A 23661-nucleotide genomic window follows, 5' to 3' on the forward strand; every position below is an offset into this window, starting at 1 on the left:
ATGAAAACTATCGCCTGCGTGCATTATGGCGTCAAACTCAATCCATTTTAATGATCTAAATACATGAAGTTTCTAATATTCTTACAAGCGGCAGGCAGTCAGCTCAATCAAGTGGGATATGATATCCAAGCTGTTGTCATGTGACCTCAGAACATAACCAGCATGCACACACAGGCCCAGTCATTGCTGCGGTGTACTCACAGATCGAAATTATTCCAAAATGCTGTAATTTCACCACCTGTTTTCTCCCCGCTGGCACGTTTTATCACAAGGACTCATCTACAGATCTGAGCCACATCAGCGACAGCGAACGAACCCAAGCTGGAGTTCTAATTGTTGCCTTTCAGAAGTTCGAAGATTCAAACCTGCTGGGTCAGTGGATTGTTGGTGATTCAGCAACGAAGGTGTGATCTGGTGATCTCTACAGGATGCACGCGTGTGATCACCGACAAAAACCGATTCAACATGTTCAAAAAAATTAAGAGAACATTTATTTATTTATTAAGAGTAAAGGATAGCAGCAATTCATAATTTTAAAGGACAGAATAAAAAGAAATATTTACATGTGAAACAGAAGTACAAAAGATTTCCCAGACAGTTCTAAGCAGTGACGGCCTCTTGTTCTTTGAACACAATGGTCTTGGGGTTGATCCCAACACTCTTTGTGGTGTTGTGAGTTTTGTAGATGCCGATGAGACGATCGGCAATCTCAAACATGTTGTTCCTCAGAGAAATGATGATGAACTGTGCGTTCTTGGTTTGCTCCTGCGGAGACATGGAACAAAGAAAAATAAATTAGCAAGGTTTTATTCACTTTTGTGTTTGACATGACCTGTTGAATGAAGAACATTTCAACAAAAGGCTTCTAATGATGGCAAGTTTTCTGATCTCATACCAAAGTCACAGCAGTTGCTGCTTAGGCTCACGCAGCCTTGCTCCAGGATGCTAATTTCACTCAGGAGATTTCAAGGAATTACCCTGCTGCCCAAAGTCTACACCAAAAACATTGAGGAATCACACTATCCACAGGTTCTTACTCACATAAATGTAACAGGCCACAATGGAGACATTCTTGAAATCAAGAGCAGCATCAATCTCGTCCATAAAGTAGAGCGGCGTGGGCTTATAGTGGTGCAGAGCAAACACCAGAGCCAAAGAGCTGAGGGTCTTCTCTCCGCCAGACAGGTTAAAGATCTTTTTCCAGCTCTTCTTAGGAGGACGCACACTAGAGAGAGAGAAGCAGATGGGATTCATGTCACAAACATGACGTGTCAGCCATTTTTTTGGCCAGGAGACACTCGGTTTCCCTCATACCTGAACATGATGCCCTCAGAGAAGGGGTCCAAACTGTCCACTAACTCCAGCTCTGCATCGCCTCCTAGTGTCAGCATCTGGTAGTTTTCCTTCAACTTGTTTGTGATCATGTTGAATCCGGTCATAAATTCATTGAGGCGCTGTTTACGTAGGTCCTCATAGCCACGTTTGAACTTGTCCCTTTCTGCGGTGATCTTGTCCAGCTGAGCCACACGCTGCAAATACAGTTCCTCCTAAAAACAGAACACAAAACAAACATATGCACACACATGCATGCACGCACGCACAGCACCTTCTTGTTATTTTCTTTGTAAGTAAACCCCTTCACCTAAAGAGAGGAATGGATGCATATTCCTGCCCACCTTCTTTTTGTACTCTGCGATTGCACCAAGGTTGGGCTTCATCTGAGCACACTGGGTTTCTAATGTGATCATCTTGTTGCTAATGACATTCGGATCGGTGATCCCTTGAAGCTGATCCGGAGTGAGAACAGGAAGTTGCTCCTCTGGCTTGTCCTCGATGGTATGAAGGGACAGCTTAGAGGCCTGAGGAACATGGACGACATTTAACTTTTTAGCTGAAGTTTGAGGTCAAATGGTGAAAATTCTAATTCCAATTCTAGGGATCATCAGAACCATGTCTAACTTCAGAAACATACAGGAAATACCATTTGGTAGAAGGAACAACTGAAAGGACATACGACACCCCCTCCCCCCTTCCCCACACACCTCTTTCTGCCAGTGCTTGATCTTGTTGTTGTGTTCAGTGATAGTGGCATCCATCTGTTCGATGCGTAGCCGTACGCCCAGGGACTCCTCCTGCAGGGCATGCTCCTGCTGCTGCAGGACCTTTATCTCCTTCAACACCCCCTGATACTGCTCCTGCACCTCAGGAAGTGCTGCCTAGACAACCAGAGCAAGTAGAGCTGCTAAACCTACCTCAAGTGTTAGCTACATTATGCATCATAAATACAAAAACCTCTTCTGATTAAAAGTGGTTAAATCATTTCAAAAACATGTAGTTCAACACTTGGGTCTTATTTAAACATTTGGAGGCTCACAATCAGAGGTTTCCCAGGATTGTGCCAGTCCAAACTCATATAGAAATATTTCAGTAGTATATGGGTGACGTGCACACAACTTAATTTCAATTAGCCCAAACAGATAAACCAGAGCATACCACCAATTTTTATTTGGGTACATGATGATATCGGTGTTAACTTCAACAGACAGGTGGATCGGACAAAAGCCACACGCTGCAATGGGCTTTGTAGCTGATGGCACATCGTATAAGATCAGCTGAAACTGTCACACCAGCCCAAAGCAATGACAAATGTCACAAAGTCTTTATAACAACTGATATGTGACCAGCCTCTGCTGCTGCAAACCACTTGACCTCGTCACCGTGGCACAAACTGAACCAGGATTTTTGTGTGCCATTACACCCTCACAGTTTCTCTAAGAAATGATGAATATTTTGAGCTCCATCACTCAAAAACCACACACACACACACACACACACACACACACACACACACACACACACACACCAAAAAAACAGCTCAAAATATATCCTAGGAGAAGATGACAGCGACTTGCATTGGAATACATGGGTAGAAATAAACAGCATTATCTTTGTAAAAAGAATAAACCTCATCCATGAAATGAAAGAGGTTTGCCAACCTCGGCCTCCTGACAGGCTGTCATGATCTCCCCGGCCGCGTCCTCCAGCTTCTTCAGCTGTTCTGTGAACTCAGCCAAAGACTTTTCATTCTCCTCCAGTTCAGCCTGCACACGAGTCACACTCTCCTCACACTTCTTCAGGTTGCTACAGAAAAGAAAACACAAAACAACACACACACGGCACGATAACAGCATGATGATTTAATATATATGACACTGACAAAGAACAGTTTTTATCTTGCTGTACAAAGTTTTCCTGAGGGACCACCCTCTCTTCTGCGAGGATTCAGTGCTTTTCAGTGATGTGTTCCTTCGCAGGTTCTTACAGAATGCAGTCTGTTTCTATTTTGTGTCAACCAGTCTAAAAAAAACAAACCACTGTGACAAAATGATATGAAAAACATTAAAGCCTCGCTCTTCTTTTAGCAGCGAGAACCAAAGTGGGGCTGGCTCCTGTCGTCTATGTATACTGACAGTGCATCACTGGCCTGTGAACAGTTGCAAAACTCCCTTCTGCTGCTACTGGTCAAAAGCTATTTCCTTGGTGACTGTGTGTGCGTCTGCAACACAGCAGGAGAGTCATGATAAAGCTGTAATGTTTGTCCAAAAATTCAAAATCTATCCTCTTCACCATGGTGATGAAGAGGGCTAGTTGCTCAGTCTAAGCTGCTAAATATGTCCCAACATTTCTGACTTTAACAAACATTTTATTGTGAAAATAAGATTGGAGACACAAACAAAGTGGCATGTTTTCTCACCGGTCTGCGGTCTTGATGGCCACTTGAGCTTTGGTGATGGTGGAGGAGCAGTCATCCAGGCCCTTGTTGATCGTGTCCAGCTTGTCCTGCTGTGCCTTCAGCTTGTGGCTGTTGATGTCCACTATCAGGTTGTGGAGCCTTTTCACCTCATTTTCCACCTTCCCAGCTTTACTGGATGCGGCCTCGTAGTCTGGAAGAGAAAGAAAGAAAAAAAGAAAGAAAGAAAGAGAGAGAGAGAGAGAGAATGGCCAAGTTAAAACAGGAAGAGTCAACTCTCCTGTGAGCAGAGCAGACCACCTGTTCATGCCACAAGTGTCCTCCTGATTCTCCCATGTTGAGGAACGAGTGACACTGCTCCTTTCCACACTCTCTTGCTCCTGTGTGTGGTCGAAGTTTTGTTTTAAAATTAATCTTATTTTGACGACTGGATGTTCCATGTAATTGCTGTATGAAACTTCCTGCACAGCTTGACACGTTTGCTCACAGGCTTGCAGAAAATTTAAAAAAAAAAGTCCTGATACAAAAACTCACTGCAGAGTGAAATTGACTTTGCTTCACTTCCTTCACTTGTTGCCTCCTGTGTCACAGCCAAAAGACAGAATGTTAATATAAATGGATATTTGATATCTGTTGCATTATTAAGAAGGATTACAGTGGGGAAAAAAATAAAGCTGTCACATATTATTATAAACTAATTCAGACAATGAACTGAGAGACTAACTCAATACAAGTCACCACTTCAAATGATAATGTATACAGAAATAAAGTTCATCCTGGCTCTGAAGTAAATGTCCGTCCCTCCTGTCTGTCTCAACCACTCGTATGGTGCTTTTCTCAGTCAATCCAACACACAAAGCCAAGTCATATATTTCAAACACAAGCTACAATATTCCTCTTTACAGGAGGATCCCTACCTTTCTTAAAGGCCTCCAGGCTCTTCTCCATCTGTTTCTGCTTGGCCTTGTCTGGGGCAGCAGCCAGCACATTGGCCTCCAGTTCCTTGATCTGGACTTTTAAATGAATCTCCTGGTCAGCAAGACTCTAAAGGACAGAAAAGAGGGACAATAGCTCAAGGTGTTATGAGCCAAAAGTTATGTGTTTATACAGCTAGCTCCAAATAGCTGATGATCATGTAGATCAGCAAAGCATTCTTAATGAGTGAGGCAGAAATACACGGAAAGAAAAAGAGTGAGTATACGTACCGTCATGCTGTTGGCATATTTTTCCAGGGTGTTCTTCATGTCACGGAGCTGTGGCCTGAGGCGCTGGATGTTCTCCTCCAGCTGCAGCTTTCTCTCTTGGCATCCCTGCAGCCTCGACACTTTCTCATTCAGCTTTGTCTCCATTCGGTCGAGCTGCAGACACACATGTAAAAATCACTGAGTTATATCCAATCGTGGCCTGCTGTGGTGCCTTTTTTTTCTCCATCAACATCCCACTGTCATGATGTCACAGTTTGTCTCCATCGTTCTGCTACACACACTCAGATGTACCGTCCTCAGAGTTAATTACCTTCAATTCAGCGCAAATTGAAAGAACATGTCTGCACAGTAGGGCTAAACGATTAATCGTTTTAAACTGAAATCACGTTTTTTCAAAACGCGATTTAAGTTAATTGCAATGGCCGCGATCTTTATTTTTTCAATCTTAATATTCAATCAAAGCGAGTCTGATCCAGTGTTTACGACACTGCAGCAATTGCCGTCCTACTTGAGCGACAGTCGTGCTCACCAATCACAAGTGCTGCGCTCTCTATTCTGACCAATCTGAGGTGTCTGTTCAATAACAAGGTAACGCTTCACGTTAACCCGGCGTTGCGACAGTAGCAAGCATTGCGTCTGCAGCAGAGCTTGAGACAGAAGAAACTCCGCCTGATTTAATCAGAAAGAAATCAAGCACTTTCATTTTATGGGATTATTTTGGTTACGAAATCACCGATGTCCAACAAAAGAAAGTTTTGTGTAGGACCCGTCGTCGTAAAGTTGCTACATCCCGAGGCAACACCACAAACCTCCGTCAGCACTTGTACAACCACCACCGACACTTATATGATGCATGTATGGGAAAATTAAATAAATAAAATAAAATATATATATTGCAAATTAATCGCAATTGCAATATTGCTCAAAATAATTGCGATTCGATTTTTTCTCAAAATCGTTCAGCCCTACTGCGACAGTTTGGTAGATGAAGCAATTAGCACATGCAAAGTTAGTAATTTCTTTGACTAAAGTACATTTATTTGAAGATGCCATCAAGGGTGATATTCTGATCTTTGACATCCTTAACTTATAAAAGTTTCTTCTACCTCTAATTAAAAGGAAGACAAAGTGTATCAGAGTTAATTTTGCTGCCAAAGATGTGTGTAATTTGAAATTTACCTCATCCTGAGAGACCTCAGTACCGATACAGGAGCCCATCCTGCCCTTCATTACTCTTCCTCCTCCAGTCATGGTACCTGTACAGGGCAAATCAAGACCACACTTAGGCCACTAAAAAATACATGGCAAATGTTCTACTGTCACACATAAAAAAAGAGGCAAAGGTTATCTCAAAAAAAGGAGGCAACGCACCAGCCATCTCGATTATCTGTCCCTTCAGGGTGACCACTCGCCAGCGTTTGTCTCTCTGGAAGGCCATCCGCGTGGCCTGCTCCATGTCCTGGGCCACCAGGGTATCCCTGAGAGCGAAGTAGAACGCTGGCCGCACGCTCTCATCTTTCACTTTCACCATGTCAAACAGGCGGGGGCTGTCCTCTGGGGTACGGATGGGAGCCATGTTCTTCTCCCACACCTTCATCTGAGAAACATCAGAGCGGAAAGGGAGGGAATAGGACGTGCCATTTGTTTTACTGGAATAGGCATTGTAGCTCTGAGCCGAGTCACTAAATGTGAAACTTTGGTGAAAAATCCTGGTTAAAAACTAGTGCAATTTCTGTCAATGCCATCAACATAGCCAAATTAATACTACAGTATGACATGCAGATTCTATAGAATCAATTTTGTCTAGAGGACTGAGAGCCTCAAGTGAGATCACCTTGTATTTACCTTGTCAAGACCGATGAATGTAGCAACACCGATGTTCTGCTCTTTGAGAAAAGTAACACATTTTTGAGCTGTGTCAATGGTATCCACCACGATGTTGTCCAATGCACCACAACTGGAGGAAATGGCCACATCATACTTCTCATCTATGGCACCAAGGTCTCCCTACAAGCAGACTTTCATTAAATACATGAAAAAAAAGAAAAAGAATGCACACTGAAAGATAACAAATCTTGAGTAGTAAAACTGATTATATTTGAACACATTTTTTAAAATTGTTTTTACCAATCTTCCAAGGATGCCAGGGATTCTGCCACTCTTCTTCTGCTGCATGAGAGCATCCAGGACCTTTCCTCGACTGCGATTGGATGACAAAGAGCTCTTGGCTTCGTCCACCTTCTGCCTCATTTCCCTCACCACTTCCCTTGTCTCAGTATCCATCTTCATCAGCTGTTCCAGTTCTACCTCATCCTACAGAAAAAAAGGTCACACCAATTAGACAGGTACCAAACGTCCCATGTGACTTCTTCCTTAATGGTCAAGATCAAACAACAATGTGGACATGTGCCTTTACCTTCCTCAGTGCCTGTTCTTTCTGGGGTATCTTGACTTCAAGGTCTTTAATAGCAGTGCGGCGCTCCCGTAAAGTGTCGGACGTTGTCTGGAGTGTCTGCTTGGCTGTGTTGAGCTGGGTCACAGCTGTGTTGTGGCGGCTGAGGTAGATGTCGAGCTCTGACTGAGCCAGGTCCATACGAGAGCGGGTCTCATTTACAGCCTTACTGAGCTCCATCAGTTCTTTTTCTTTGGTCTGAGGATAAAAACACAGAGGGATCGGGAATGAGAGGGACAATATTTATCATGTAAAGCAAAAACAAATAAGATCTATAAACGTACCTCTTTGTCCTGTTGCAAGCCGCTGGTTTCTTCTTTTAGACTCTCCATCACCTCCTTTAGTTTCTCCTCTTCTTTCACCTTCTGCTTCTCAAGCTCTTCCCTTCGAGCTGTTGCCTCAGAGATGGCCTTTTCACTGTTGGCTGGTACACCTCGCACTTCCTCCAGCTGAAAGATGAGCCAGACGGAAGACAGTTGAAAAACAGATAACAGGTATCCAAATTGGGATTCTAAACATTGATGGCCACACCTGGCTAGGTTCAACAGGAGACCACAATTCATTATACATAAGTCCACAGATTAATAACCATTATATAATGACAATGAGATGAAGAAATTCGTAAATTAATCATTTGGGACAAAAGAGATGTAAAGCAAGTGCATTGAATATTTTTTTTTTTTTTTGCCAGTGCCAGCTACAAACAACTGTGCTATACATTCAGAGGCAAGCCAAAACACACAACTGTAATCAACTATAAACACACATTCAGAACAGAGCTCGCTAGTTAAGACTGGCACAACGGTCCGGCACTTGGCAGGGATGAAACAAGGCAAGGAGTGGTGTGTGTGTGTGTGTGCGTGTGTGTGTGTGTGCGTAGTCTATGTTTTGTAGGGTTAACTGCGGGTGAAATGTGAATGTGGCTGCTGGGAGTGTTACACAAGCCAGGCCATAGTTGACTACCACACAGCAGAACACTGCTCCCCAGAGGTCTGCCTGCCTCTGCCCAGCTCCCCCTCTGACCAAGACATTTCCAGAGAACAACCATTGTAGGTGGACGAGAAAGAATTTAGAGCACAGAAGATGAGAGGATAGAACAACAGAGGGAACTCTCTCTAGATTTGTGTGAGAATGGTCTCCTGTCAGTGGGCAAGTTAGAAAAACATTCGAAGAGAGTAGAACATAATTAACCCAAAACTGGTACAGAAGCCTGCCATCTTTAGGCACACACTCACATGCTACTTGTCTTTTACTTCACAGCCCCCTACTGGCCATTTCAAGGTACAAACTACTTACTGCCATTAAAATGTGTTTAAAAATATTAAACATTATTTATGCTTTTATGGGGACACACTGTTTTGAAATCTAATTTCCCTGGTTTAAAAGAGAGAAATATAAAAAAATTTAACTCAGAGTTGCTGCATTCTTCTGCAAATAACACAGCTCAATTTTTAAGTTACATACACACACACACACACACACACACACACACACACACACACACACACACACACACACTCAGGACCAGTGCCTACCAGAAGCAATATAACAATTATTAAACAATAACCCTGCAGCCAGTCAGTTTAAAAACTAATTACCAGTTGTTGTTTTTTTAATGTAACTAATTTTGTATTATATTTAAAGAGTTTAAATGAAGTTCACAAAATGTGAGTCAAGGAAATTTTTTTTTTATCCTCTCGGAAATCTATGACTGACGAATGTAAATTTATTACAGCAAATACCTCCAATTCTATTGAAACATTTCTGTATTCACTAATCACTCCTATATCAGTTGAGTAAATCCTTGACAAATGTCTTTCTCCTCTAAGCCTCAAAACAAAAGAGCTTGTGTTTTCTATAAGCAGGAAATTGTATTTTTAGTGTCCATGTTTCTTTCTTGGCCACAGGACAAAACAAACAGTAAAACTGGAGTGTCATACCACTGGCTGACTCGTAATAGTTGAATCTGTATATGTTGGTGGGCAAGCATTGTAAATGTATAAAAAGTTATCCTGACAGACTGTATTTATGTGCACTTCTGAACAGTGTCAAGAGTGTAACACTCATACTACTGCAATATTTTTGAGTCAATTTCAATCACTGAACTGAAAAGAAATTAAAAGGTTAACACACCTTTTCTTTGTCCTTCTCCAGCTGCTTCTGCAGTTTCTTGTTCTTGCTCTTTGAGTGTTTAATCTTCTCACGCACTTCAACATCCTGCAGGTCCAGCTGGGTGAACTTCTCCTTCTGGGTCTCAATGTACTTGTTGAGCTTATTTTGTTTCCTAGTGAAAGAACAGCATTTTTGCTTGGTACACTTAAGTTTTACTCATGAGAAGAAGACACATACATACACACACACACACACACACACAAAAAGAGGAAGAAGAAAAAAGCACGAGGAAATACACCAAACAACTGACACCAAGCGAAGATTAATGCAATCTAATAAGCACTTCATGGTAAAGCTCAGTGTTTCTGCATCAACATTTTTCTTTTACATTTTTAAACTAGAACTGACCAGATCAACATCAAATTCATACCAGTTTTATGGAAACGAAACCACAATTCTCTTTGCTATTTTCAAGCACTCATGAAACATTCAAACTTGAATACATGACAGTTTTCCTAGACCCATATATAAGTTTTTACTCCAAACAACTGTTGACAACCTCAAAATGATTGAATCACTTATTGTCTTATTTTATGAGTTTTGAAGAGGAAAAATGTCTTACTTCTCAACATTTTTCAGCTCTTGGTTCATTTTCTCCATCTCTTGTGATATTTTTGTATTTTTCTCAGTGAGTTCCTTGGTGTCCTCCAGGATCCTCTGCTTTTCCTGCTCTTTATCGACCACACGCCTTTGCAGATCATGACTAATGACAGGGAAAGAAAGTTATCAGAATAAAATCAATCAGATTCTACTCAGGGATTTAGAAAACAAAGGAGTTATGTATCTTGACACCAGATCAGGGCTATGCTTCACTTGTGAGTTTAAAAATAGTCAGAAATTTTTATTCATTCAACAGATGTTTTTCCAGGCTTCTGATGGCTCTACACTGAAACTTAATGAAATATTTTTTTTATTCTAAAGATGGTGCTGCTGTACTCACACATAATATTGGCAGAGCTGACTTTTGTGTTTGAAGATGTCATTCTCCAGGGTGAGGAACTCCACAGCTTTGTTCTTTTCTCCCTCCAGGGCATTCTTCTCCTTCTCCACAAGCTTTACTCGGTTGAGCTAGGATAAGAAACATGACACAGTACAGATGTATAATAAATTATATGCTTCAGTATCATGTTTAGTAAAGATACATAGCTTGTAAAGCATGTCCATCATTTTGATGGCATATAAATATTCAGAAGAAAGCAAAACATTAATCTCGGAATTAATTGCTCCATTGTTGGGATATTTTAATGTCACCTCATCATGAGGTACGAAGTTCTCCTACAGTAGTTATACAAAATAAAGTCTTTTCTCTATATCTATCCATCTATGGTAAATGAAGTGAAGTTTGTTTAGCGCATAAATATGTCAATCTCGATCTCACCTTCTCTCCCCTCTCCTCATTGAGCAGTTCAATTCGGCGGGCCAGTGTCAGGATGGGCTCCTTCAGACGACAGGAGCCGATTATGTCCTCCAGGTACTCCAACATTCCCTCGTCATGCTCTGTCTGACCTTTAGGCTTCATCATGGCTATCTGCTCCACCTCACCCTAGGAACACAATCATTCACACAACTCTGATTTGAATAACTGGTAATAATTTAATAAAAATATCCAAAACATTCATTCGGTATTAAAAGAGTTAATAACACAACAGTTGTAATAATACTGACCAGCTACACACACACACACCCACACACAGGCATATTCATACAATCATGCAGCTGACACACACACACACACACACACACACACACACACACACACACAAAAATCGAAGCATGCAACCAATTGCTCCATTCAAAGTTAAGAATAACACCCAGTACCACATCTCACTGCATAAACATCAATTAAATCAAAACAAATTAACGCAAAAAAATTAACAACAGCCTGTTCTTAAGAAATTGAGAAAAATTAAAACCACTTAAGTTGTGAGGACACAACCACCCAAACCTACATTTACATGAGCTATATATATATATATATAAAAAAGACTGACTTTAAAGGGATTTTAACATGCTCTTTAAAGCATACACATGTTGATGTCTCATAGCTGTTATTTCAGAATATTCTACATGTGTACTACTTGGCCCAAGGTCAGGGACAGCTCTTTAGTGTAATTATGTGTGTTCATTTTATTTATTTATTTTTTTAATAAGGTTGCTCAGAATATTAATATTGCTCTATAATTTAAAGCACTGCATACATATTTAGAGTCAAACAAATTAAAACCAAACCTAGAAAAAAAAATAAAAAAAAAATAAAAAAATTAAAGTCTAAGATTTTGTCCCATTTATGTGTAGGGGGAAAAAAAGGCAGCGCACATATTACTTTTTATGTATGAAAGAAAGGAGAAGCCAGCAGAGGAAGGGGGGAAAAAAATCCCACGTCATCCTCTGCTCTGACCAGTGCACAAAATAGACAGCTTCCCCTTAGCCAGAGGCCTGGAAAAGTGACCTTGAAGAACAAGCTAAATCCTCTTCCCATAGTCATGTAGCCATGTCAGAGACAGAGAGCTGGAAATCTAACATTCAAGGCAAGTGAGAATGGCCATGCATATACACACAGAGACACACACACCACACAGAGACACACACACAGTAGACAAGCAGGACAAACCACAAAACCACAGAGGAGGGCAGAAACTGAGTGTTCACCTGAAACTACCACACAGTATGTGTGTGTGTTTGTGTGTGTGTTGGGGGGGGGGGGGAATCCAAAATTGGGATAACAAATATTTCATCAGCCATTTGGTACTACTCTCTGACATGAGTCATCACCCTGTAAGCCTCGAGTTAATCAGTAATAATGGTTAGGTCACACATGTAATACAATCAGAGGGGTATGAGTGCAACCAGTGGACTGGTTCACACTCACTTCAACAAATGCATCATAAAAAAAATTCAATAAAAAAAAAATACACAAGAGCACAAAAAAATTGAGAGGAATGCATTGTACAGAAATTAGAGTAGAGGAAAAAAATTAAGCTATGATAATGGAGGGTGTTTGATCCAGCCACATTGAAGCAGCACTGGTAATATTGGGGTTGGGGTCTATTCTTACACGCCAATATTTACGTGCTGCTAAAGCGTGGCAGGTACATGAGAAAAGGGAGAGGAGGAGCGATCCTACTTGTCTCCACTGGAAGGACACATACATCAAAGATCATTCAATTAAAAAAAAAAAAAGTTGAAATACAGCCAGCCACATCCAGATCCTTGTATGGATAACATTGCATTGCCTTAAAATTCTAAAGCAGCAAATAATGGTTCGCACCTTTTCCACATTGTTTCAAACCATGATGCGCTGCTATAGCACTCTAAGGGCCGTCAGAGGGCACATCCCTCTTCTTTCCAATCGCAGAGCAACAGGTTATTCCCACTGACAGGCAGGACTTTAAAGCAACCATGAAACATTTAACTGAAAGAGGACTGGGTAATAGGTAGAAAATGAAGAGAATGGGATGGTCACAGCCCGGATATAAAAAGCAGAGTTAGAAGTAAAAGAGGAAATTACATGAAAAAAAACAATTACCTGTAAGATCAGAAATCTGTTGTGGTCCAAGTCAATACCATGGCTTCGGAGTAAAGCACCCACTTCTTTGAATGTGGCTTTCTTGCCATTGATATAGTAGGCTGAGGAATTGTCTTTGTTGGCAGTCCTGGAAACATAGAACTTGCTGTTGGGGATGACTTCGTAGTCATCTCCTTCCTGGCTCAGAGGGGGGGAGGGGCAGAAGAAACAGAGCAGCTTAGGGCAGAACAGTTCAGGAGAAACTCAAACAGTTCCTCTCATCAAATGATAACACTTAGAAAACTGATAAATCTACCAGAGGATTTTACACCCAACATTAGAAACTATTCAGAAAGTCTTGTTTGAAAAACACACAGCAGACCTAGTCCACTTAAGACTGACATGTGAATAAACTATACCAAAACTGGAATGTATGAGTTACATTTACAAAAACTTCAAACCTGTAAAAATTTCATCATATTATTTATCATACTACAAAAAATGCAAAATGGTGGGCTTTTTGTCTCAAGGTTTACAGTTTAGCTTAAAGTCTGAGCTTGTTTACACCACTTGCAAAAAAAAAAAAAAAAAAAAAAAAAATCACAGAAATACCACTTTCTAAAAATTGCAAAATTCACATGATTATACAAGATGAATTAAACAACTTGATTTTAATTTACTTGGAGTGGATAAAGAAAACAGAAAGGCTTAGACATGTTTCAGTGTTTAAGGTATAATTTGCTCACACCCCCTGTGGCAGATCAAGTACAGAAATATAGCTGACCCCAATTCTTTAACCTACGGTCCATTTTTCAGTTGTTTGCTTTCAAGTGGAAAAAACTATATTTTTTTCTTAATACGAACATGTACATTGATTGATGATTGGCATTTTACACTGCTGTCAAATAAAGAGTGCTTAGTCACTGAATGGCATTTTTTTTTTAAATTTAAATAAAAGGGACCATTTCAGCACAATATGATTTAGTTACTGGGTGTGTAGGTGTCAGTTGTAACTCTCATGAAGGATTTTAGTCTGAGTTCAATCATTGGTGTAATAGCACTGCAGCAATATCAACCCCCTACAACTGAGGGGAAAAAAATTTAATAAAATTAGACAAAAATATCTTTACACTGTAAAACATTTCTAATCGCCTCCTTCTGTCTGGCCCACATATTGCTGCACCTTTGGTGAGGTTAAAGAAAGTGCATGCGAGTGACAGAGATATATAGATATAGATATATATTTATATACCTTATCAATAATCTTCTGAAAGTGCACCTCCACAGTACAGCTCTGCACATCTTTGTGTTTATCAGAGCTGTGAATCAGCACCGAGAGCTTTTTTGATCTGATCTTTTGAGCTCTGTATCCAAACACAAATAGCATTGAATCTATCACATTGGACTTCCCACTCCCATTTGGACCAATGATGCAGGAAAAGCGCTGAGGAAAAAGGGGGAAAAATATTTTAAAAATACATAGTGAGAAACTGCATAAAAATATACTGTATCCACAGACATATACTGTGATCGACAAGACATTACAAGCATAAACTAAGATTTCAGCATAGTATGCTTGTCAAGCTGAATGTATTGTGAGAGGGTGTAGTTAAGTAACTATAATTGCAGAGCTGTGAGGGGAACAGAAAAGGATGAAAAAAAAGAAAGTGATCATTTAATGAAAATGTCAGTATATTACTACAAAACTACCTCTTCTAGAATATACAACAGAAAATTCAGGAGTGTGACTGAATACACCTGGAGGAAAAAAATCTGTAAAAATTCAAATAAATGCTATAATGTATGAAAATTACATTTTTGTACATTTCTGTTACTATCACTACACAAGTCAAAGCACAGTTTAAGAAAATAAAATGAAAGATACAGTTTTAAAAAAATAGAAACTTCTACAACTACAAATGATGGTAGATCCCTGACCTTAACACAAGAGAGCTTCAAAGCAATTGCCATGCAGGGTTTAGAACATTTGTGATCATGTTTTGGTCATACCTTGTGAAAAGGCCCCAGAATCTGCTCGCCTGCATATGACTTAAAGTTGCGATTAACTAAGTGTGTTATCATGAGACGAGGAGCGCCTGGTTCATTGGTCATTGCTGGGGGCGGGGGTGGAGGGATGCTGCCGAGAATCTCCTCCAAACTTCGATTATCAACCGCCTCGGCAGCTTCCCCGTGAGACGGATCTGTAGCACAGAAAAAGTACAACTTTTATTCCTCTGTGCGAGTCGTTTCAGGTGGGGGCCAGTGGCGCGTGGGGGAGGGGTGGAGGAGCAAAAAAACAAACAAAACACAGGCAGCAAGTTAAAGACAACAGCAGTCGACCGCGACTCGCTAGAAAGTTGACAGGCGTTATTTCTCTTTGTTCTGCTAAACAAGAGCCAGCTCAATAAAAGACAGACACCATGGCCGCTTATGAACCAAGCCCGTATATTATTATACAAACGCTCCTCACCAGAAGCGTTCATGTGTGAGACAGAGAGAGAAGGGGGGGGAGTAGATGCGCCGCATTCATTTCGTCGAAGATAAATAACTAAAGTGTACATTTCCATCATCACATTTCAGCTGTGCTATGACTTCAGTCAAACCAATCTGGGAAACTTTTTTGGTTTTGTGTTAATAAGCTATAACGTAAAATCGATTGCGTTGCCATCACACCAAGCCACAACGACCTGTCCAATCTATTGTGCTCACATAGGCATAAACAAGCTATGGGGTCGATGACTGTGGATGAAATTCTTGCATCCAGACAAACATATTGAGGTACCGAGTACAATTCATTCAAACATGCAATTCCAGCTATGTATACATAAGTACTATCAAGTCAGAAGTAAAAAAAATAAAACACGTTTGAAGTAAATGACTTTATCATTATCCGAAATAAATTACCTCGTATGGCTGAGAAGATCCTGGAACACTCGACGATATCACAATCTCAAAAACCTTGGAGCATTTATTAATGACTGGCATTTCAGAAAAATATATATCAGCCATTCTAACTACGTGTTGAGAGTGAAGTTACAAAAAATGAAAAATAAAGCTTCACAGCTGTGCCAATTGGCTACTACCATTACAGCAACAACGCCATTGAGTGAACACAACTTATTTAGATTCACAGGCACCAAAACAGCCTTTGTTACTTGCCAGTTGTCGGCGGTGCCTCCTCTTGGCCATTGGAGTTAGGTTCTTGAGGGGGTACATCCAGCTCGTCCTCGGAGTCATCCCGAGGCTGCGACCCTTTCCCTCTTGGCTTGGCGGCAGCAGTTGAGGTCTTCGCAGTTTTAGATGGCATGATTTGAAATCTGAAGGGGGTTCATTGGTAAGAAAAAAAAAAAAGAGGAAAAAAGAGAGAGAAAAAAAAGGGAATATCCATGAGTGGGTTTTGCGCCTGTCAATCTCCCACTTTTAGTCGGTCACACGCAGCTACCCAGTTGTCAGGCTTTAATCATTACCACAGTCAGATCTCACTGCCGCCCCTCCAACTCTTAGTATATATATTTTTTTCATACGGTAACGCAGTTGTTACAACAAAGTGACAACGTGAGTTTGTGACCTGGGTTAATCAAACGACTTTCGTTCAAATGAGACAACAATGATCAAAACCATGAGATTAATCTTTACTTTTAGATCTAACATTAATAACAAAACTTAGTGAAATTAAATGGCCTCCTCTTATAACATAGTAAGCATCTGCCTGTAAAGACTGCATTTGTTTTCTGTAGTAATAACCATCGCAGTGTTGGGTTGACTGGAAAACAAGTTCATTTAATATGCAATTACTCATATTATCTCCTCATATCCTAGCCTGAGTTGTATGGTCATTGCTGGATTTACGCAGCTAAAGGACCCAATGCTCCCGGGTAGCTAGTCAAGACAGATGCAGTCCTAAACGGAACGAGGTGTCAAACTGACACTTAAAATAAGTTTAATCCTTTCAACGAAGCTAATGTTATACTTTCCGCGTCACGTAAATTTCGTCATCAGAGGGTGTACGCTTTAGGGTCGTGCTCATAGGGTCTTGCTGACGTCCGCGTACCGGGCAATTTGTTGTGACCACGCGGACTTGTCCGCTCACAAAGGCACCTACTGCACATGCGCTAAACAGCCCAAGATGAATATAATCTAAAGCCATAAGCATGTCAGTCAGCAGAGAGGCTGTCTAACAGGGTAGGGTTTCTATCAGCGGGCTACTGTTAAACCTATTCAAACACATATTAATAGATTTGAACACAATGTTTCAGCCTTGTATTTGTTTGAGACCAGTTCTGCTCTGTATATCATATGCGCTTTTCTCTCTATCTACTGCTCAGACTGTGCATGCTGGAGAAAACGATTGCAAACACGTTTAAAACAATGATCAGCATAGCCGTCCCCTTTGTACTCCGCACATGTGTGGAACGGGAACTCCAGCTGTCCGTGAACGCGTCCGTTTCAGAGTATAATAGCAGATACTGTTAGTACCTTAAGGCGAGTGAACTAGGCTATGTACTACTAGCTTAATAAATAAAAGCTTATTCCTAGGGTAGCACTACATGCAAAATAACTCTGTTACTTAAAGTCAAACGTAGGTTTGTCAAATAAAAGACATGCTAACAGTAGCGTTACTACCGGATAAAGTAGCATTTAACTTAGCTGTGGTTAACATTAAATGTGCCACGTAACAGCGTTGTTTTCAAGCTATACATTCAATAACGCAACAAAGTTCACGTAAAGGCTAATAGCTTATCGGCGCTGTTGAACTGTATTTAATGTAACACCGTCACTTAACTGTAAATTCAATTGTGTCGTCTGAATTAACATTAATTTTACTTTCGACGAACCTCAACGTTAGTTAAACTACGCATAAAGAAGCTAATCGGAACAACCATTCAACTACCTGGAACATTAACATATGCGCAAGCTAGACAACCGGAAAATTGCGTTATTTTTTAAGATTGTGGCTATCTAACTTAACTCACCACGTTAAATGCTATTTTAGCCTCAAATGTTACAGTATGCGAAAAGCAACGGTCACTTGTTACATTCTTGAGTATTTTTTGACTAATTGTGCGTTTTGTACAGTAATTTACTTTAGTATTTGGGTTGAACTCCTTATTATGAAATTTGTTTTTAAACTAGCGTTACCATGTATTTCAGGAAATAGACGGAACCCATTCAGTTATGTTCGCATAAATGTTTCTCGGTACCTTCCACGGAACACACGGTCTGTCAAGAGTTGTCCTTTCTGTTCCAAGCCACGATTTGAAAAAATATTCGATAGTCCAAAATTAGGCAGATATAATCCACAGAATTCAGCACAGTATCATTCCGACTCGCTTTCCTACTTGTAAATGGCGCCTAAACTGAGCTGTCGAACCAAATTCGTTACAAACTGACGCAAGGCACCATGGAACGTTCAAAGGGCAGGAGAAAAAAATTCAAAAAAGGGGACGAAGCCAACTCGGTCTGGTACCGAACAAACGATAATCATCTGCCAAAAATGAAGAAAACGCTGATAGTTCAATACTTCAACATCATAATGTTACATTTTTAATGAAGTTTATTCTCATTTTCAAAGCCTAATGTAGTGCCCATGTGTTCAAATGGTTGCCTGGTTACACTAAAAACAGTCCCGCCCCGATGACTTTACTAAACACTGATTGCTGTTTAATGAAATGCTGTTTCATTCCCCATATAGTTTTATTTAGTCTTTATTTTTAAACAGCGCAATTACTACAAGTAAATGTTTCGAACCACTCTGGTTTCGAAATGCCTGTCATCAATGAAGCGAGATTTGCAAATCTCGCGATAATTCCCTCTTGAAACTGTTGGTGACCTAGATTAAATGGCTACCAAATGTTAGCTTTGATACTTTGCTGAATGCTGATAGATATGCTCGCTGCATTGGTTACAGTTGTCTCTTTCGCTGGGTTTAATGGAACTTGTTCATCGCTGGATGCCCGGAGTCAACTGTACCGCGAAAGAACTCTGAAAACTCGGCAGCCGAGGATTCACGCTAGCATCAGAGGTAGGTAACGTAGCAACTGCAGACGCTTGTTTCATTCACCATCACAACTGCAATAGCAAGCTATGGTCCCTGGTTGCATGCGGTTATTCTGCTGTTCCTTTAGGTAAGGTGCATTTGATATTTATATCATCAGTACAACTTTACTTTGGTAGTCTATGATCTCTGACTGAATGATTTACATTCTTGTTTCACAGGAATCAACATCGCAATCGTCTAACGTCACCATGAGATTGAAAACATCGCTTCTAAAGGAACCTAAACATATCCTTTTAATGATTTCGTCACGTATTTACCCTCATTTGTGTCCCTGAACAACTAAAAATTATCTAGAAACTACAGGTATTAAAGGTTTGGTTTAGTCATTATTGCTGTTGGTAGTTACAACAGTAGTAACACCTTGTGCTAAATCTAGTTTTTGCTCGCAAAATTTTGAGATGATCGTACTTCTTGCAGGAGCTTCCATGGAAATTTACATGTGTTTTTTAGTTTAAATACTTGTCCTTTTGATTTACTTTGATAATGTTCCTTAATAGCAGATCACATAAGGAACTTGTGAGCTGTGTTGGCTGGACCACAGCAGATGAGCTTTATTCCTGCAGCGAAGACCACCAGATCCTCAAGTGGAACTTGTTGACCAGTGAGACCAATCTTGTTGTCAAATTGCCAGAGGATATTTACCCCGTTGATCTGCACTGGCTCCCTAAAACTGTGGGTGGCAAGAAACAGACTCAGGCTGAGATCTTTGTTCTTACTAGCACTGATGGTAAGTCTTCAGATTTTCTCAATATTTTCTGTATTTTTCATGGCTTGGCTCTGACTTCATGTCAGTTATGTTTCAAAGGTTGTTTTACAGTGAACAGCCTTTCTTTCTTTAAGTATCCCATTGTTGATTGACAGCAGTTGTCATATGCTAAGTGAACTTGGATGTAGTAAGCAGTGTCAGAATTTTTCACCAGAATGAAATGGTTCTGTTTTTGGTGTCTCTTCTGATTAGGTCCATCTTTCGTGCTCACAAGGTATAACCAAGGGGTCACTCCTCATATTTAAAGGAACATATCAACTTTAGGAATATAAGCATATTTGCCATCCTCCCTAGAACCAGACAAGAAAATAGATACCCTTCGCTCCTCTGTTTTACATTTCTGAGTTGAGAGCCACAGAGACCAGCCGACCGCCAGTTAGCTTAGCGCAATGAATGGTTGCGGATGGGCTATGTAGCATATCTCCATATTGCCTGCTTAGCTTCCAAAAGTTGCAGGTCCTCCTCTTTATTCCAGTGCAAATAGATCAAGTTAAGAGGTACACATCCTCATCCTGTCTTACTACATAAGCCATAATTCGTAGTCCTTCCTCTAATCATCAACAAACGTTTTGCTTTGTTGATCAACATTTTGAGGCGCCGCGTCAAATCCCTGCACCCAGTCTGGAAAGTAGCACTGGCTATTTGTGTGATTCTAGGATTGTCATATTTTACAACTGTAACCTGTTGTTTCCTAGTGGTTGTACTATATAACCCCAAGTTTATCAATGCAGGAAAAGACTATGTTGGAGTGTATTTGATTACTTTTGACTGAAGTATGTTACACACCCCATCCACTATCATTCACTGTGCCGAGCTAACTTACATTCAGACGATTTCTTCGGATCTCACCTCCTTAATGCACACACAGAGGAGACAGGAGTATCTAACTTATTGCCTGGCTCTGGGGAGGATGAAAAAAGGGCACACTTCCCAAGAAGTCAGCGTGTTCCATCATAGTAACATATCTCCACAGGGAAACTTAATCTAAACAAAACTTTCACTTCAGGAAAAAGATTATGATATGTCAGGAAAGAGTAAGGACATCTGCGCTCTGGTTTTTATTTGGCTTTCATCAATTTTAGATTGTAGTTTTGCACATGTAAATGTAGCCTCATTTGCATGTTATATTGTTCTAAAATTTTCCTTGACGACATAGTTTGTGAAGTTCATCTGCATGATGGCTTATGTCTCCTCTTCGGCCTATATTAGAAATAAACACAGAATATGGATGTACTATTATGTCAGGCGATGTGTGGTCACAACAGTAATGGCAGTGTAGGGTTGCACAAACACACCCACAAACTGAGGCAGCAATTTTCTCTGGCAGACCAGAAAGTAGTGAAAACTCTGTTATGATTCACTGTTGCAACTTTCTTTTGCTTTCTCTCTGTGTTAGATTTAACAAATATCAGTGTCAGTGTATTTTTTTTATTATAGTTCTCATATAAGCTCTCCTATAAAGTTAGAAGTTGTTTTTAAAAAAACAAAACAAAACACGACAATCACAGCTTAATTGTTTTAACATTGATGCCCAAAAGAAAATATTGGCACACTATTAACCAGATTCTATTCAGGATATTTGTCATTTTCTCATAAATATGTAAAACACAGTTGAAGAGAAATTATTCATCAGCTGAGTTTATGTTGGAGGAGCGGACTCTCTTTAAACGCGGTTGCTTTTGCTTATTTTGTTTGATTAGTCAGACGTTTTTTTGTTTTGAGTAACCAGTATATTAAATGTGTGTTTTTATTTAGTGCATATGCAGTTTTTCCAGTTCGAAACATCAAGCGGGGAAAAAAATAGACCTTTTAAGATTTTATTTCTGTTTTGTGCCTCTGCTTCCATAATGAAATATTGAACTTTTAGTTATTTAATTATTTTGGGATGCCTACTAGTTCTCCACAATGTAGCAGCGTCATTGCATTGTTTAGATGCATAATTTGAATGGTAGCAGACCGGCCCCAAAGAAAAGCAAATTAAGCATGAAGCATATTGCTGGGGCTTATGTTGGGAACAACTATCTTGCTCTCCCTTTTTCTCTTTGGACTTACAATGCGTTGTCATTAGAAATTTCACACAGGCCGATCGTCATGCTTCTCTCAACAAACCAAGTAGAAAAATATATACTTCCTGATATGATAAGATAACAGAAAACACCTGCCAGATCAAAAGCACACAAACAATTTAGGACAAAATAATATTATACCTGCAAACTTGCTTCCGCAATAGTGACTGCTAGAGTGACTACAGATAACACACTGAACTATGAAAACACAAATGAACTTTTTATGGCTGTTTATTAAAGTCTTCCAACAGTTGATATCAAAGCCTGAAATGAAAGTGTCGGGTGAAAAAGTCCGCGCTTTTGTTTAAAAGTAAAATGCAAGTTCCCTAAAAAGTACAAAATAATATCCTGTAATTATTGCAAACAAAATTAGGTACATAAATGACTTGTTAGACGTAAGTCATGAATGTCGGTGCAGAGAAAGTTATGTCAAATTAATTGACATGAGCAAGATGAAGTCTGGGAAATGTTCCAAATGTCTGTGTTTATAAATTTTCAGTTAACGTATGCTTGGTAGGTTTAATTCCACTTATTTCGAATAATAGATTTCAGGCCCTGATAAATTATAAGAAGAAAAAAATTGCGTAAATACACATTCATTTTAAAAGTCCTTTAATACAGTTCTACACATTTTCTATTTTCACTACCTGCTGGATCTGTAATATCCACTGTTGGGATATCCAATTTTAGAAATGGGAGAGAGCAGCAGGATACTGATTTGCTGTTGTAAACCACCAGAAATTACATAGAACGTTCAGAAATTTTTAATACACACTGCCACAAAGTATATGTTAGTATAGCTTCGTCAATGACTGCCCGTCTGATCACCCTTTGCCTCTAGCACATAGAAAACAGCCTTCATTCAACCAGCAGAAACCCCTAAATTACAGTCACCCTCTTTACGCTGTAATATAGCGATATACAGAATAAGGCCTTGTTGCTAATCAGATGGGATTCATACAATTAGATTCTTGTTATTTATTTTTCTATTCTTTGGAATGGAATCTGGCTAACACTCATTTGGACCGTGTTCCTCACTGACCCACCTGAATCACTCAGGGCTCTATTGTAAGCATGGCAGAAGCTGGTGCTCGGTCAAGCACAAGCGTCATCGCTCATTTCAAGCTGGCGCACAAGATGTTTTCCAAACCCAGTGCCCTTGCCCTTTAACTCGCCAGTCAACTTACACTCTGCCGGCCCCAACAGGTGCTTAATATGTTAATGAGGCGTGGTCTGTTAACCATGGTGCATTGGTATTATGGAACCATAAAACATTTTCCATACACTCACTGGCTGGTCTTTGGTCAATGGCGTTACGTGTGAAGTGCTATTTAAAGAGCGCATCAATCAGACAAGAAGATGCGCGGCATTGCAGTGTGGTCCTGCTTCACCTCCGATGGCTTCAGTGAACTCCTGCTGCTTGCTTATATAAACAAGACGTTCATGCGCCTTCACCTGGTGACGAGGAGATCCATTTCTTCAAATGAGGAGTGCTCTCTTCTCCTGAGTCGGAATATGTGCACGTCTGAAATAGCAGCACGCCAAGTCCTGGTGCATTCTGGGCTTTAGAGGGAATGACAGGAGGCACTCTGAGTGGTTTGAGTGATTTCACACCTAAACCACACCTATGAATAATTAGGTACCTAATGACTGCCCCTTTGCACCTTGCATCAGGGTTTGCGCCCA

General features: G+C 40.2%; 2 protein-coding genes across 4 annotated transcripts in view; one reads left to right on the forward strand and one right to left on the reverse strand.

Annotated features, from left to right (window-relative positions):
• Positions 1-468: 468 nt before the first annotated feature.
• smc4 (structural maintenance of chromosomes 4) lies at positions 469-18499 on the reverse strand. Its single transcript, XM_086216323.1, has 24 exons — positions 18287-18499; positions 16245-16402; positions 15096-15286; positions 14338-14529; positions 13107-13283; positions 10959-11123; positions 10521-10648; positions 10143-10283; positions 9542-9692; positions 7693-7857; positions 7373-7606; positions 7084-7269; positions 6802-6963; positions 6328-6553; positions 6136-6212; positions 4957-5109; positions 4669-4795; positions 3755-3944; positions 2997-3141; positions 2043-2216; positions 1677-1859; positions 1315-1547; positions 1042-1225; positions 469-765 (listed from the first exon to the last, which is right to left on the reverse strand). The coding sequence occupies exons 2-24, from the start codon at positions 16390-16392 to the stop codon at positions 601-603; spliced, it is 3897 nt and encodes a 1298-aa protein (XP_086072449.1). The 5' UTR covers positions 16393-16402; positions 18287-18499; the 3' UTR covers positions 469-600.
• The window catches only part of ift80 (intraflagellar transport 80 homolog (Chlamydomonas)), a 44065-nt gene continuing 37940 nt past the window's right edge, over positions 17537-23661 (forward strand). The window contains exons 1-4 of one of the 3 annotated variants that reach the window (XM_086216325.1): positions 17537-17553; positions 18994-19107; positions 19302-19366; positions 19647-19870. In XM_086216325.1, coding sequence (XP_086072451.1) covers positions 19332-19366; positions 19647-19870 — 259 coding nt within the window. In that variant the 5' untranslated portion in view covers positions 17537-17553; positions 18994-19107; positions 19302-19331. The other 2 variants (XM_086216324.1, XM_086216326.1) reach the window with 2 other exon arrangements.

Source organism: Aulostomus chinensis, chromosome 10 (genome assembly GCF_037954235.1).
Source record: "Aulostomus chinensis isolate RoL2024-O1b breed Wild chromosome 10, RoL_Achi_v1.0, whole genome shotgun sequence".
Taxonomy (NCBI): domain Eukaryota; kingdom Metazoa; phylum Chordata; class Actinopteri; order Syngnathiformes; family Aulostomidae; genus Aulostomus; species Aulostomus chinensis.

Excerpts from the sequence above, each read along its gene's own strand:
- smc4 (XM_086216323.1), bottom strand. The coding sequence starts at position 16,392 with ATGCCATCTAAAACTGCGAAGACCTCAACTGCTGCCGCCAAGCCAAGA. Across the intron at positions 7,607-7,692 it reads GCTTGCAACAGGACAAAGAG|ACCAAAGAAAAAGAACTGAT; the intron begins GTACGTTTATAG and ends TTTTATCCTCAG. Across the intron at positions 766-1,041 it reads TTGTGGCCTGTTACATTTAT|GAGCAAACCAAGAACGCACA; the intron begins GTGAGTAAGAAC and ends ATGTCTCCGCAG.